The sequence below is a fragment of the Aquarana catesbeiana genome, linkage group LG07, assembly GCF_042186555.1.
Source record: "Aquarana catesbeiana isolate 2022-GZ linkage group LG07, ASM4218655v1, whole genome shotgun sequence".
In the NCBI taxonomy this organism is placed as follows: Eukaryota; Metazoa; Chordata; class Amphibia; order Anura; family Ranidae; genus Aquarana; species Aquarana catesbeiana.
In genome coordinates, this window is record NC_133330.1 from 331,026,277 (window position 1) to 331,041,838 (window position 15,562).

The 15,562-nt window shown below is 53.0% G+C and overlaps 1 protein-coding gene across 1 annotated transcript in view; it reads left to right on the forward strand.

The window, feature by feature from the left end:
* Nucleotides 1-15,562, forward strand: part of LOC141103831 (FRAS1-related extracellular matrix protein 1-like) — a 229,827-nt gene that overhangs the window by 109,800 nt on the left and 104,465 nt on the right. Inside the window, 1 exon segment of the mRNA XM_073593852.1 lies at nucleotides 15,010-15,154. Coding sequence (XP_073449953.1) covers nucleotides 15,010-15,154 — 145 coding nt within the window.

Sequence of the window (15,562 nt, forward strand, 5' to 3'; positions counted from 1 at the left end):
CAGTGGAAGAGCGCTGGGCTGGTGGGGGATTGGCAGTCTGTGAATGCCCTCTGCTGGAGATTCAGGCGACTGCAGTCTGACCGGCTCCAAAAAAATCTGGAGATTAACTCCTTCCATGACCCAAGGGGGGAGCTGGGATGCAAGGTTTTTTAAAAAAAAAAAATTCCCATCACCTACAAGGCGCTCAGGCTTTAGAACTATTAACAAAAGAATGAATGTTATTATTAAGTCGTGTGTAGGCATTGATTTTTGCAAGAAATACAAAATGGACTGGTTTCCCACAAGGGGGTTTTTAAGCAGCCAAATACTTGAATACAAAGTATTGGTTTTGTTCAGGGATATGCAATTAGCGGACCTCCAGCTGTTGCAAAACTACAAGTCCCATCATGCCTCTGCCTCTGGGTGCCATGCTTGTGGCTGTCAGAGTCTTGCTGTGCCTCATGGGACTTGTAGTTCTGGAACAGCTGGAGGTCCGCTAATTGCTTATCCCTGGTTTACTTGTTGAAAACTTTATTTAACAAAATCAATTTCAAAAAATGGAAATAGAGTTAAACTATGAGTCTTGGCTATCGATAAATACAAACATGTTTCATTACATCTGTCAAACTTCACATAGTACACCTATCCAAAGTTTGTTACATTGCAGAAATAATGTCCACATGAAAATTCTGACGCGTTACGACTTTAAACAGTCATAGTCTTCTTCAGGGGATTTTTTTTCTCTAGAGAGACATATCAAAAATATATCCATATGTTTAGTGCATCATAATGTACAGAAATCTATGAATATCTTGTATCATAATAAAAAAAATTAAAAAAAAACCCTGGGGAAACCAGTCCATTTTGTAGTTTTTTGGGGTGTGCAGCCCTTCCTAACTCCCTATATGCTTTTTTTTTCGTTAATTGATTTTTGGCAGGTTATCTGACCAATGACAGCGGTCGAAGGAACGCCATTGGACCCCCCCCCCACACACACACACACGCACATGCATCTATGCACGTTTATGGTGGTTGTGGCAAAGTAGAAATAAAAAGAATACATTTATAGAACACAGAATTTTCATGTCACAGATGCACCCAAAGAGGAAGTTTACACCCCCTTACTTTTGGAGGAGGTTGTCCTCCGAAAACATGACACGCGCAGCAAATCCTCTATTGTCTGTTGTAGGTCGCCACGGCATTGCAGAATGCCAGGTCCCGTGCCGCCATCTTCTCCTCTGAGGTCATCAGGGAGCTGGCTTTCTCTCCCTGGATCTTTGAGCCTGTCCAATGATGGGTGGGGGTGCGGTAGGGTTTGACCCAAAACCTACTGAGGTGTTCAAGGTCAGTATCTCTGGAGGCTTCAGGCTGGGGGGGGGGGGGGCCTCATTCCCACCTAGCCGTAAAAAAGTCCCCCCCCCATTCCCACCTAGGCATAAAGAAAAAGTAAAGCTGAGGCCCTCAAAAACATACTTAAAAAAAAAAAATAATAATAATAATATCCGATTGTGTAACGGGAAGGGGGGACTCATGTACAGTCATTAAAGTAATTGTAAACCCGAATTGAAACAAATCCTGCTACAAAAGCTGTACCTGTTCATCTGCCATCTCTTCTCTACATCCATTCAAAGTGCTGAATTTAAAAAGCTTCTCTGAGAGTTACAAAAAAAAAAGAAGGCGGAGAGCTGAAATTACATACTGCTGAGCTCAGCAAGGTGAGCTCTGAGAGCTGATTGGAGGAAAAAGACACCCCCCCCTTCACACAGCTCACAGGAACAGAGCTGAGTCTGTCAATCAGCTGGAGGGCCTTCCCCATCGCCATTTTTCTCTTGGTGTCAGGAAAACTTGTCGGAAGTGATTCATGCTGATAGCAGAGGAAGGAAGCAGCAGACAGAAATGACACTTAGTGCTCTGGACTGAGACAAGTACACACCATAGAGGGATATGCTTTGTTCATATTTTATGTCTCAGGTTTACAACCACTTTAATGCATAGGGTAAAAAAACCTTCTGCCTTTAGAACCATTCTAATGCCGCGTACACACGACCGGTTTTCCCGTCGGAATAAAATCTGAAGGTTTTTCCGACGGAGTTCCAACTAAATTCTGCTCAAGCTGTCTTGCATACACACGGTCACACCGAATTCCGACCACCCAGAACGCGGTGACGTACAACTGGTACGATGGGACTAGAAAACGGAAGTTCAATAGCCAATAGCTTCTGTCTCGTACTTGCTTCTGAGCATGCGTCGTTTTTGGTACGTCGGAACAGCATACAGACGAGCGGGTGTCAGATGGGGCATACACACGGTGGGAATATACGATGAAAAGCTCCCCATCGGACTTTTTCTCATGGACATTCCACTCCTGTGTACGCGGCATAAGGGTTTAAGCTGCGTTAACATCTGGCGATTCTGCCCACTATTCCAAATAGTTTTGCAATAGTGGCATTTCATTTCATTTATTAATGACAACCTCAAACGCGGTGCAGTTTTGCTGTGATTGTCACATAACAAATCAAATGGAAAACAACATCATGCAAAGCTTGTCGCACTAAAGAAGCTCATGCTCCTTTTTGGAAGACAAGCTTCACGCAATGCAGTTTGCTGCAATTGCCACCAATTGCGGCAAAACTGCACTGCTTTTGAGGCATCCGATAGGCATCCAAACACAGTGGTGCATTTTGCCACTATTGCAGTGTGGTTTGGAATCGCGGGCAGAATCGCAATGCTTCTGCTCTTGATCCCAAATCACCAGATGTTAACGCGGCTTAAACCCTTAAATTGGTTCTATGTCCCCATTATAGTGTCCCCTTACATCAGATGTCCTCATCAGAGTGCCACCTTACATCAATTGTCCCTTTTAGAGTGTCCCCTTACATGCATGGTCCCCATCAGAGTGCCCCCTTACAACAATTGCACCCATTATGGTGCCCACTTACATGGACTGTACCCATCACCCCTTACATCAATTTCCCCCTTCAAAAAGCCCACTTACATCAGTTGTCCCATCAGTAAGCCCCCTTACATAAATTGTCTCCATCACAGTTCCCCTTACAACCAAGTGCCCCCATTATAGTGCCCCCTTACATGAATTGTCCTCATCAGAGTGCTTCCTTACATAAAATGTCTCATCAGAGTGCCCCCTTACATCAGATGTCTCATCAGAGTGCCCCCTTACATCAGATGTCTCATCAGAGTGCCCCCTTACATCAGATGTCTCATCAGAGTGCCCCCTTACATCAGATGTCTCAGAGTGCCCCCTTACATCAGATATCTCATCAGAGCGCCCCCTTACATAAGATGTCTCAGAGTGCCCCCTTACATCAGATGTCTTATCAGAGCGCCCCCTTACATCAGATGTCTCATCAGAGCGCCCCCTTACATCAGATGTCTCATCAGAGTGCCCCCTTACATCAGATGTCTCATCAGAGTGCCCCCTTACATCAGATGTCTCATCAGAGTGCCCCCTTACATCAGATGTCTCATCAGAGCGCCCCCTTACATCAGATGTCTCAGAGTGTCCCCTTACATCAGATGTCTCATCAGAGTGCCCCCTTACATCAGATGTCTCATCAGAGTGCCCCCTTACATCAGATGTCTCATCAGAGCGCCCCCTTACATCAGATGTCTCAGAGTGTCCCCTTACATCAGATGTCTCATCAGAGTGCCCCCTTACATCAGATGTCTCATCAGAGTGCCCCCTTATATTAGATGTCTCATCAGAGTGCCCCCTTACATCAGGTGTCTCAGAGTGTCCCCTTACATCAGATGTCTCATCAGAGTGCCCCCTTACATCAGATGTCTCATCAGAGTGCCCCCTTACATCAGATGTCTCAGAGTGCCCCCTTACATCAGATGTCTAAGAGTGTCCCCTTACATCAGATGTCTCATCAGAGTGTCCCCTTACATCAGATGTCTCATCAGAGCGCCCCCTTACATCAGATGTCTGCGTGTCCCCTTACATAAGATGTCTCATCAGAGCGCCCCCTTACATCAGATGTCTTATCAGAGTGCCCCCTTACATCAGATGTCTTATCAGAGTGCCCCCTTACATCGGATGTCTCATCAGAGCGCCCCCTTACATCAGATATCTCATCAATATACCCCCTTACATCAGATGTGTTATCAGAGTGTCCCCTTACATCGATTATCCCCATCACAGTGCCCCCTTACATCGTCTGTCTGCAAATTCTGCATGTAGAGTTAAAATTTCTGCAAAGCTCTCTATATGCAGCCAAGTGACACCATGGGGGTGATCTACTAAAAAGAAGGGACCAGTTCATACATTAATTGGTGCGCTGGAAAAGTCATTAATTGAACGTGCGGACCGGTGCACATTGAGGCGCAAATAACAATAATAAATACCCGCATATGTAAACTGCAACTGTCACTAGGGTAACTGCGGTTTTCCCGATGATAATAGCGCATGCTCAATACAATTGGTTAATTTCATCTCATTGGACGTGTCTTGTTAGGCAATTAGTAGGTGTTGTCAGTTAATTAACCCTTTTGATGCTAATCTCATTCCTATTAATTCTAATATATCTTTGAAATGTGTTTTTTTTTTTTTTTTTACTCAAATCTTTCAATACATTACAAAGAACAGAGAAGTGTTTCCAAACCCAATAAATTAAAATTTTCAAATCTTGATCTTTAAAGGTGACCATACACTGAAATCAGTTAGATCTTAAAAAAATCAGATTTAGTGCAAGAGCCTGTTTGATTTCCTATAATTTGAATTAATTGTTCAAGTGCGCCTTCCTATTACCTATTTTGCCTAAATATCGAGTTGTACAGAGAATGGCCAATCAGATTGCATAGTGCATGACCATCCTTGGTGCCAAATTTGGAATGTAGATGTGCCATGACCCACTTGTATTTTCCAAACGATATTTCTTGGGCATTATACAAGGCACATGAAAAAACACCTTTTTTCAAGACATGATAGAGTGATCGGGAATCTTCAAACTACGGCTCTCCAGCTGTTGCGGAACTACACGTCCCATGAGCAAAAAAAAAAAAACGTGTATGTTAATTTGAGACACTAACAGAAACTGGTTTTGAGGTCTGACCATTTTGCAGAGGAAATGAACAGGAGTTAAAAGGACTGCTCCCACAAACGGACAGTCCCTTAGGGATTTAAACATTTTAGTCACAAAATCTTGAGGAATATTTTGCAAAAAATGCAGAACAGACAATTAAATGAAAGTGAAACTAACAACCTACAAACACTGACAACATCAAAAAAAATTTCAGTGAAAAATATAACCCCCCCCCCCCCAAAAAAAAAGAAGAAACAAAAGTAAAAAAGTAAAAGTAAAAATTAAGCACATCATCCAGCATGCTACAAAATTACAGATGGGACAAACCCCCCCCCCCCCCCCGGTCCAGGGGGGCAAACAAAGAGCCTAACATGGGCAAAAGTTATACAACAAATATTATTGCAGTCTATGGGAACTGACTTGTTAATTTTGCTAGTACCCACTCGGCTGGCTTATATTCTAGTTATTGGCTTTAAAATGGGTATGGGGGCCCAGGTTCCACTCTGAGGGACATATATCAATGTCACCAATTTGGACAACCCCAAAAACGAAACAAGGAGAAGTGCCTTTAACAATGCAAAATTGCTTAAAAGCTAGTAACTTGGGTGGGGGGGTTACTCTGCCTGTAAAGTGGTGTGTCTGTAGCATGTATCCAAAATGCTGCTTCAAAGATGTACGGCTTTAGAGAAAATGTACAAATTTACATTGCAGCTGCAAGATTTTAACAAAACAAAAAATAGCCTGCCCCCCCATACATACAAGGCCATTTGGGTCTGTTAAGGGTTAAAATGAGAACCCCCCACGTGAAAAATACCACCCCAAACTAAAAAAATATTGTGCCCCTCCCACACACTAACAAACCCCATAGCCAAACACACAGAAAGCCAGCCCATGAAAGGGGGGTGGATACTTGGGGGCAGGAGGGGCTGGGCCACCCCAAAAGTCAACCACCTTGTTCCCATATTCAGGGAGACAAGGGCCTCTTCCACACAACCATAGGCTGGGGTTGTGGGGGGCTGCAGACAGGGGGCTTTGCGGAATGTGGAAAACCCCTTTAAACTAGTGGGTACAAGGTGCTTTGTGGTTGGTATTGGGCTGAGCCCAACATGCCCCAAAGGCAGCCATCTATGTTGAGTGCATGTGGCCTTGTATGGTTCAGGAGGGGGTTGGCGATCGCTCTTCTCGCCCCTTTCCTTGCCGGCCCTGTTGTATGCACTGAAAAAGGATGTGGTCTGGATTGGTGAAGTCTTTGGAGTGTGGAGTTCCCCTTTAAAAGCAAAAGTTAGCCCATGGAAATCCAAGAAATTAGAGGGAGGAGACAAGAGCATTGGAGAATGGAGTGTGGATTTCCCCTTTTAAAAGCAAAAGCTAGCCTAAGGAAATCATATGCATTAGAAGGGGAAGGTTAAATGCCCTTTTAGGAGGAGCTAGAGGAGCGAGAGTCTTTTTACATAATTTTAACAAGGTGCATGTCACATCTCGGCAACGTAACACGCTAATATGACCCGTGTGCAAATCTCCTTAAAAAAATACATATAGGTGAACCAGCGTAAAAAAAAAAAAATGTTGTCAAGTTTAGAGGTGTGCCCGTTCATCTGTGCAATTGCATGTACGTTGCTTAACATTTACTTAGATTTTGGCCACGCAGTGAACAAATGCATGTGAACGAGCACAACAGCCGCTTGCGCATGCGCAGTGCTTACATTGATCTTACGCAGTTCTAAACGTACTTGCGGGCACAGCAGGCTTTCTCTGAAAAAGTTACTTTGTCATTCATGGGCATATTTGTTACTTGGGCAGTTGTTACTAAACTTCCTCACATCACCCCATAATATTGGCACCTCCATCCTCTGTCAGTATTGAATTGGAGATGCCGTGCGCCATGTCCATAGTGGCGCACAGATTGCATTCTCCCATGCGCCGAGATTGCTATAGTAAATGGGGGATTTGCGCTCTGTTACCTGTGCACCATATCTTAAATATGGAACTGTGCGTTGCATCTCGCCGTGCGCCTCTACTGATGGCGCACGGCTTTCGATAATCACCCCCCATGCCCCCCTGTAGGTGGGCAGTAAAAAACACATGTTTTTACTGCCCCCTGGCTGCCTGGGGGCTTCAGTGTAGCCCCCAAAATTTCCACTTGCTCTTGAGCCAGTACTCTAGCCCCGTGCTGACACTCCAGATGAGGTGACAGAGCCAAAACACCTCTAAGGTGACATGGCCTAAACAACCAACACCTTTTGAGGCTCAGACACTCCAACATCAAGGTAACATGGCCAAAACAGCCAACATGTTTCGGGGCTGAGACAGTCCCCCTCTATGGCAACAGCCAAAACAACCAAGACGTTTGTGGGGCTAAGACACTCCCCCACTAAGGTGATATAGCCAAAATAACCAACACGCCTCGGGGCTCAGACACCCCCTATTACAGTGATACATACAAAACAGCCAAAACATTTTGGAGGCTTAGATACTCCCCCACTAGGATGATATAGCCAAAACAGACAACCTCTCACTAGGGTGACTTAGCCAAAATAAACATGTTTCGGGGGCTCAGACACTCCCCCACTAAGGTGACATAGCCAAAACAGCTAACACGCTTCAGAGGCTCAGATACTCCCCCACTAGGGTGATATGCCAAAACAGCAGACAGGTTTTGGGTACTTAGACACTCCCCCATTAAGGTGACATAGCCAAAACAACACATTTTAAGAGCTCAGACATTCCCCCATCAAGGTAACATGGCCAAAACAGCAAATGCATTTCAGGGGCTCAGACAATCCGCAACTAGTGTGACATGGCCAAAACAACTCACACATTTCGAGGGCTCAGACACTCCCCCACTAGGGTGAATTGGTTGGACTTGATTAATATTAATGATGGGATTGCTGACATTTATTCAGAATAATAGTGCGATAAGAACTGGCATTGTGTGGAGTTAATAATTAATAAGGATAAAAGCAGTTTCTTTTTAATTGTACTAAACCCCCCCATGTAATCATGGGACTTTCCAATCAAAGGTCCTAAATCTCATGTGTTTCTGGGTGTGTTGGTGTCTGGGTGTGGATGTCGGGGTGTTTTGGTGTTGGGGTGTTTCGGTGTTGAGGTGTTGGGGTGTTGCGGTGTGTGGGGTGTGTGTTTGTCGGGGTGTGTCGGTGTCGAAGTGTGTAGGTGTCGGGGTGTGTGGGTATCAGAGTGTGTGAGTGTCGGGGTGTGTGAGTGTCGGGGTGTTTCGGTGTCAGGATGTTCTGGTGTCGGGTGTGAGGGTGTTGGGGTGTGTCGTGTCGGGGGTAGGTGTTGGGGTGTCGGGGTGCGTGGGTGTCAGGGTGTGTAGGTGATGGGGTGTGTAGCTGTCGGGGTGTGTGAGTGTCGGGGTGTGTAGGTGTCGGAGTGTGTAGGTGTCGGGGTGTGTGAGTGTTGGGGTGTGTAGGTGTCAGAGTGTGTAGATGTCGGCGTATGTGAGTGTCGAGGTGTCGGGGTGTGTGATTGTCGGGGTGTGTAGGTGTCGGGTGTGTGTTGGGGTGTGTGAGTGTCGAGGTGTGTAGGTGTTGGGGTGTGTGGGTGTCGGGGTGTGTGGGTGTCGGGGCGTGTGAGTGTCGGGGTGTGTAGGTGTTGGGGTGTGTAGGTGTCGGGGCGTGTAGCCCTTGGGGGTGTATGAGTGTCGGGGTGTGTAGGTGTCGGGGTGTGTAGATGTCGGGGTGTGTGAGTGTCGAGGTGTGTAGGTGTCGGGGGGTGTAGCCCTTGGGGGTGTATGAGTGTCGGGGTGTGTAGGTGTCGGGGTGTGTGAGTATCGAGGTGTGTGAGTGTCGAGGTGTGTAGGTGTCGGGGTGTGTAGGTGTCGGGTGTGTGAGTGTTGGGGTGTGTGAGTGTCGGGGTGTGTGAGTGTCGGGGTGTGTAGGTGTGTGAGTGTTGGGGTGTGTAGGTGTCGGGGTGTGTGAGTGTCGGGGTGTGTAGGTGTGTGAGTGTTGGGGTGTGTAGGTGTCGGGTTGTGTAGGTGTCGGGGTGTGTGAGTGTCGGGGTGTTTCGGTGTCGGGATGTTCTGGTGTCAGGTGTGTGGGTGTTGGGGTGTGTCGTGTCGGGGGTAGGTGTTGGGGTGCGTGGGTATCAGGGTGTGTAGGTGACGGCGTGTGTAGCTGTCGGGGTGTGTGAGTGTCGGGGTGTGTAGGTGTCGGGGTGTGTAGGTGTCGGGGTGTGTGGGTGTCGGGGTGTGTAGGTGTTGTGGTGTGTAGGTGTCAGGGTGTGTAGCCCTTGGGGGTGTATGAGTGTCGGGGTGTGTGAGTGTCGAGGTGTGTAGGTGTCGGGGTGTGTGAGTGTCGGGGTGTGTAGGTGTCGGGGTGTGTGGGCGTCAGGGTGTGTGGGCGTCGGGGTGTGTAGGCGTCGGGGTGTGTGAGTGTCGGGGTGTGTAGGCGTCGGGGTGTGTAGGCGTCGGGGTGTGTGGGCGTCGGGGTGTGTGGGCGTCGGGGTGTGTGGGCGTCGGGGTGTGTAGGTGTCGGGGTGTGTGAGTGTCGGGGTGTGTAGGTGTCGGGGTGTGTGAGTGTCGAGGTGTCGGGGTGTGTGAGTGTCGGGGTGTGTAGGTGTCGGGTGTGTGTGTTGGGGTGTGTGAGTGTCGAGGTGTGTAGGTGTTGGGGTGTGTGGGTGTCGGGGTGTGTGGGTGTTGGGGCCTGTGAGTGTCAGGGTGTGTAGGTGTTGGGGTGTGTAGGTGTCGGGGCGTGTAGCCCTTGGGGGTGTATGAGTGTCGGGTGTGTAGGTGTCGGGGTGTGTAGATGTCGGGGTGTGTGAGTGTCGAGGTGTGTAGGTGTCGGGGTGTGTAGCCCTTGGGGGTGTATGAGTGTCGGGGTGTGTAGGTGTCGGGGTGTGTAGGTGTCGGGGTGTGTGAGTGTCGAGGTATATGAGTGTCGAGGTGTGTAGGTGTCGGGTGTGTGAGTGTCGGGGTGTGTGAGTGTCAGGGTGTGTAGGTGTGTGAGTGTTGGGGTGTGTAGGTGTCGGCTTGTGCGGGTGTCGGGGTGTGTGAGTGTCGGGGTGTTTCGGTGTCGGGATGTTCTGGTGTCGGGTGTGTGGGTGTTGGGGTGTGTCATGTCGGGGGTAGGTGTTGGGGTGTTGGGGTGCGTGGGTATCAGGGTGTGTAGGTGACGGGGTGTGTAGCTGTCGGGGTGTGTGAGTGTCGGGGTGTGTAGGTGTCGGGGTGTGTGGGTGTCGGGGTGTGTAGGTGTTGGGGTGTGTAGGTGTCAGGGTGTGTAGCCCTTGGGGGTGTATGAGTGTCGGGGTGTGTGAGTGTCGAGGTGTGTAGGTGTCGGGGTGTGTGAGTGTCGGGATGTGTAGGTGTCGGGGTGTGTAGGTGTCGGGGTGTGTGAGTGTCGGGGTGTGTAGGTGTCGGGGTGTGTAGGTGTCGGGGTGTGTGGGCGTCGGGCTGTGTGGGCGTCGGGGTGTGTGGGCGTCGGGGTGTGTAGGTGTCGGGGTGTGTGAGTGTCGGGGTGTGTAGGCGTCGGGGTGTGTGGGCGTCGGGGTGTGTGGGCGTCGGGGTGTGTAGGTGTGGGGTGTGTGAGTGTCGGGGTGTGTAGGTGTCGGGGTGTGTGGGCGTCGGGGTGTGTGAGTGTCGGGGTGTGTAGGTGTCGGGGTGTGTGGGTGTCGGGGTGTGTGGGTGTCGGGGTGTGTGGGTGTCGGGGTGTGTAGGTGTTGGGGTGTGTAGGTGTCAGGGTGTGTAGCCCTTGGGGGTGTATGAGTGTCGGGGTGTGTGAGTGTCGAGGTGTGTAGGTGTCGGGGTGTGTGAGTGTCGGGGTGTCGGGGTGTGTAGGTGTCGGGGTGTGTAGGTGTCGGGGTGTGTGAGTGTTGGGGTGTGTGAGTGTCGGGGTGTGTGAGTGTCGGGGTGTGTAGGTGTCGGGGTGTGTGGGCGTCGGGGTGTGTGGGCGTCGGGGTGTGTAGGTGTCGGGTGTGTGAGTGTCGGGGTGTGTAGGCATCGGGGTGTGTAGGCGTCGGGGTGTGTGGGAGTCGGGGTGTGTGGGCGTCGGGGTGTGTGGGCGTCGGGGTGTGTAGGTGTCAGGGTGTGTAGCCCTTGGGGGTGTATGAGTGTCGGGGTGTGTGAGTGTCGAGGTGTGTAGGTGTCGGGGTGTGTGAGTGTCGGGGTGTGTAGGTGTCGGGGTGTGTGAGTGTTGGGATGTGTGGGCGTCGGGGTGTGTAGGCGTCGGGGTGTGTAGGTGTTGGGGTGTGTGGGCGTCGGGGTGTGTGGGCGTCGGGGTGTGTGGGCGTCGGGGTGTGTGGGCGTCGGGGTGTGTGAGTGTCGGGGTGTGTGAGTGTCGGGGTGTGTGGGCGTCGGGGTGTGTAGGCGTCGGGGTGTGTAGGTGTTGGGGTGTGTGGGCGTCGGGGTGTGTGGGCGTCGGGGTGTGTGGGCGTCGGGGTGTGTGGGTGTCAGGGTGTGTGAGTGTCGGGGTGTGTAGGTGTCGGGGTGTGTGAGTGTCGGGGTGTGTAGGTGTCGGGGTGTGTAGGTGTCGGGGTGTGTGAGTGTTGGGGTGTGTGAGTGTCGGGGTGTGTGAGTGTCGGGGTGTGTAGGTGTCGGGGTGTGTGGGCGTCGGGGTGTGTAGGTGTCGGGTGTGTGAGTGTCGGGGTGTGTAGGCATCGGGGTGTGTAGGCGTCGGGGTGTGTGGGCGTCGGGGTGTGTGGGCGTCGGGGTGTGTGGGCGTCGGGGTGTGTAGGTGTCAGGGTGTGTAGCCCTTGGGGGTGTATGAGTGTCGGGGTGTGTGAGTGTCGAGGTGTGTAGGTGTCGGGGTGTGTGAGTGTCGGGGTGTGTAGGTGTCGGGGTGTGTGAGTGTTGGGGTGTGTGAGTGTCGAGGTGTGTAGGTGTCGGGGTGTGTGAGTGTCGGGGTGTGTGAGTGTCGGGGTGTGTGAGTGTCGGGGTGTGTAGGCGTCGGGGTGTGTGAGTGTCGGGGTGTGTAGGCGTCGGGGTGTGTAGGCGTCGGGGTGTGTAGGTGTTGGGGTGTGTGGGCGTCGGGGTGTGTGGGCGTCGGGGTGTGTGAGTGTCGGGGTGTGTAGGTGTCGGGGTGTGTGGGCGTCGGGGTGTGTGGGCGTCGGGGTGTGTAGGTGTCGGGGTGTGTAGGTGTCGGGGTGTGTGGGCGTCGGGGTGTGTGGGCGTCGGGGTGTGTGGGTGTCGGGGTGTGTAGGTGTCGGGGTGTGTAGGTGTCGGGGTGTGTAGGTGTCGGGGTGTGTGAGCGTCGGGGTGTGTGGGTGTCGGGGTGTGTAGGTGTCGGGGTGTGTGAGTGTCGGGGTGTGTAGGTGTCGGGGTGTGTAGGTGTCGGGGTGTGTGAGTGTCGGGGTGTGTAGGTGTCGGGGTGTGTAGGTGTCGGGGTGTGTGGGCGTCGGGCTGTGTGGGCGTCGGGGTGTGTGGGCGTCGGGGTGTGTAGGTGTCGGGGTGTGTGAGTGTCGGGGTGTGTAGGCGTCGGGGTGTGTGGGCGTCGGGGTGTGTGGGCGTCGGGGTGTGTAGGTGTGGGGTGTGTGAGTGTCGGGGTGTGTAGGTGTCGGGGTGTGTGGGCGTCGGGGTGTGTGAGTGTCGGGGTGTGTAGGTGTCGGGGTGTGTGGGTGTCGGGGTGTGTGGGTGTCGGGGTGTGTGGGTGTCGGGGTGTGTAGGTGTTGGGGTGTGTAGGTGTCAGGGTGTGTAGCCCTTGGGGGTGTATGAGTGTCGGGGTGTGTGAGTGTCGAGGTGTGTAGGTGTCGGGGTGTGTGAGTGTCGGGGTGTCAGGGTGTGTAGGTGTCGGGGTGTGTAGGTGTCGGGGTGTGTGAGTGTTGGGGTGTGTGAGTGTCGGGGTGTGTGAGTGTCGGGGTGTGTAGGTGTCGGGGTGTGTGGGCGTCGGGGTGTGTGGGCGTCGGGGTGTGTAGGTGTCGGGTGTGTGAGTGTCGGGCTGTGTAGGCATCGGGGTGTGTAGGCGTCGGGGTGTGTGGGAGTCGGGGTGTGTGGGCGTCGGGGTGTGTGGGCGTCGGGGTGTGTAGGTGTCAGGGTGTGTAGCCCTTGGGGGTGTATGAGTGTCGGGGTGTGTGAGTGTCGAGGTGTGTAGGTGTCGGGGTGTGTGAGTGTCGGGGTGTGTAGGTGTCGGGGTGTGTGAGTGTTGGGGTGTGTGGGCGTCGGGGTGTGTAGGCGTCGGGGTGTGTAGGTGTTGGGGTGTGTGGGCGTCGGGGTGTGTGGGCGTCGGGGTGTGTGGGCGTCGGGGTGTGTGGGCGTCGGGGTGTGTGAGTGTCGGGGTGTGTGAGTGTCGGGGTGTGTGGGCGTCGGGGTGTGTAGGCGTCGGGGTGTGTAGGTGTTGGGGTGTGTGGGCGTCGGGGTGTGTGGGCGTCGGGGTGTGTGGGCGTCGGGGTGTGTGGGTGTCAGGGTGTGTGAGTGTCGGGGTGTGTAGGTGTCGGGGTGTGTGAGTGTCGGGGTGTGTAGGTGTCGGGGTGTGTAGGTGTCGGGGTGTGTGAGTGTTGGGGTGTGTGAGTGTCGGGGTGTGTGAGTGTCGGGGTGTGTAGGTGTCGGGTGTGTGAGTGTCGGGGTGTGTAGGCATCGGGGTGTGTAGGCGTCGGGGTGTGTGGGCGTCGGGGTGTGTGGGCGTCGGGGTGTGTGGGCGTCGGGGTGTGTAGGTGTCAGGGTGTGTAGCCCTTGGGGGTGTATGAGTGTCGGGGTGTGTGAGTGTCGAGGTGTGTAGGTGTCGGGGTGTGTGAGTGTCGGGGTGTGTAGGTGTCGGGGTGTGTGAGTGTTGGGGTGTGTGAGTGTCGAGGTGTGTAGGTGTCGGGGTGTGTGAGTGTCGGGGTGTGTAGCCCTTGGGGGTGTATGAGTGTCGGGGTGTGTGAGTGTCGAGGTGTGTAGGTGTCGGGGTGTGTGAGTGTCGGGGTGTGTAGGTGTCGGGGTGTGTGAGTGTCGGGGTGTGTAGGTGTCGGGGTGTGTAGGTGTCGGGGTGTGTGAGTGTTGGGGTGTGTGAGTGTCGGGGTGTGTGAGTGTCGGGGTGTGTAGGTGTCGGGGTGTGTGGGCGTCGGGGTGTGTAGGTGTCGGGTGTGTGAGTGTCGGGGTGTGTAGGCATCGGGGTGTGTAGGCGTCGGGGTGTGTGGGCGTCGGGGTGTGTGGGCGTCGGGGTGTGTGGGCGTCGGGGTGTGTGGGCGTCGGGGTGTGTAGCCCTTGGGGGTGTATGAGTGTCGGGGTGTGTGAGTGTCGAGGTGTGTAGGTGTCGGGGTGTGTGAGTGTCGGGGTGTGTAGGTGTCGGGGTGTGTGAGTGTTGGGGTGTGTGAGTGTCGAGGTGTGTAGGTGTCGGGGTGTGTGAGTGTCGGGGTGTGTAGCCCTTGGGGGTGTATGAGTGTCGGGGTGTGTGAGTGTCGAGGTGTGTAGGTGTCGGGGTGTGTAGGTGTCAGGGTGTGTAGCCCTTGGGGGTGTATGAGTGTCGGGGTGTGTGAGTGTCGAGGTGTGTAGGTGTCGGGGTGTGTGAGTGTCGGGGTGTGTAGGTGTCGGGGTGTGTGAGTGTTGGGGTGTGTGAGTGTCGAGGTGTGTAGGTGTCGGGGTGTGTGAGTGTCGGGGTGTGTGAGTGTCGGGGTGTGTGAGTGTCGGGGTGTGTAGGCGTCGGGGTGTGTGAGTGTCGGGGTGTGTAGGCGTCGGGGTGTGTAGGTGTTGGGGTGTGTGGGCGTCGGGGTGTGTGGGCGTCGGGGTGTGTGAGTGTCGGGGTGTGTAGGTGTCGGGGTGTGTGGGCGTCGGGGTGTGTGGGCGTCGGGGTGTGTAGGTGTCAGGGTGTGTAGGTGTCGGGGTGTGTGGGCGTCGGGGTGTGTGGGCGTCGGGGTGTGTGGGTGTCGGGGTGTGTAGGTGTCGGGGTGTGTAGGTGTCGGGGTGTGTAGGTGTCGGGGTGTGTGAGCGTCGGGGTGTGTGGGTGTCGGGGTGTGTAGGTGTCGGGGTGTGTGAGTGTCGGGGTGTGTAGGTGTCGGGGTTCGTGGGTGTTGGGGTGCGTGGGCATGAATAGAGCGGATGAATTAATGGTTTGTGTTCCTGTAGGAATGGCCTTTGTCTACACACACGATGACACAGACACTGCACAGGACGGCTTCACCATCCAGCTGACAGATGGCAGACACACCGTCCAGGACACATTATATGTGCACATCGTGCCGGTCAATGATGAGAAGCCCGGCCTGATCAGGTGATGTATACGGCACAATGGAGGACCATGCGTCCCCAACCAGTCCCCCTATAGGGGGCGTCTTCTCTTGATGGCCATACACGTAACAATCCGATCAAACGTCTGATCTGTGAATTAGTGAAAAGACGCACACAATTTTAGCAAAAGTGATCAGTTTAAGCAGCATTATTTCGATTGGTCTGGATAGAAATAAATTAGGATTGCAGAAAAGTTGATAATCCTATACCAGAGGTCTCCAAACTTTCTTAACAAAGGGCCAGTTCACTTCAGACCAGGGGCTAGACTATGGCCAGTGGGAGTAGAGAATGCCTCTGGCTTGGTGGTCAGTGGGAGGAATAGTGCCCCTTTATTGGTGTCAGTGGGAGGAATAGTGCCCCATCATTGGTGTCAGTGGAAGGAATAGTGCCC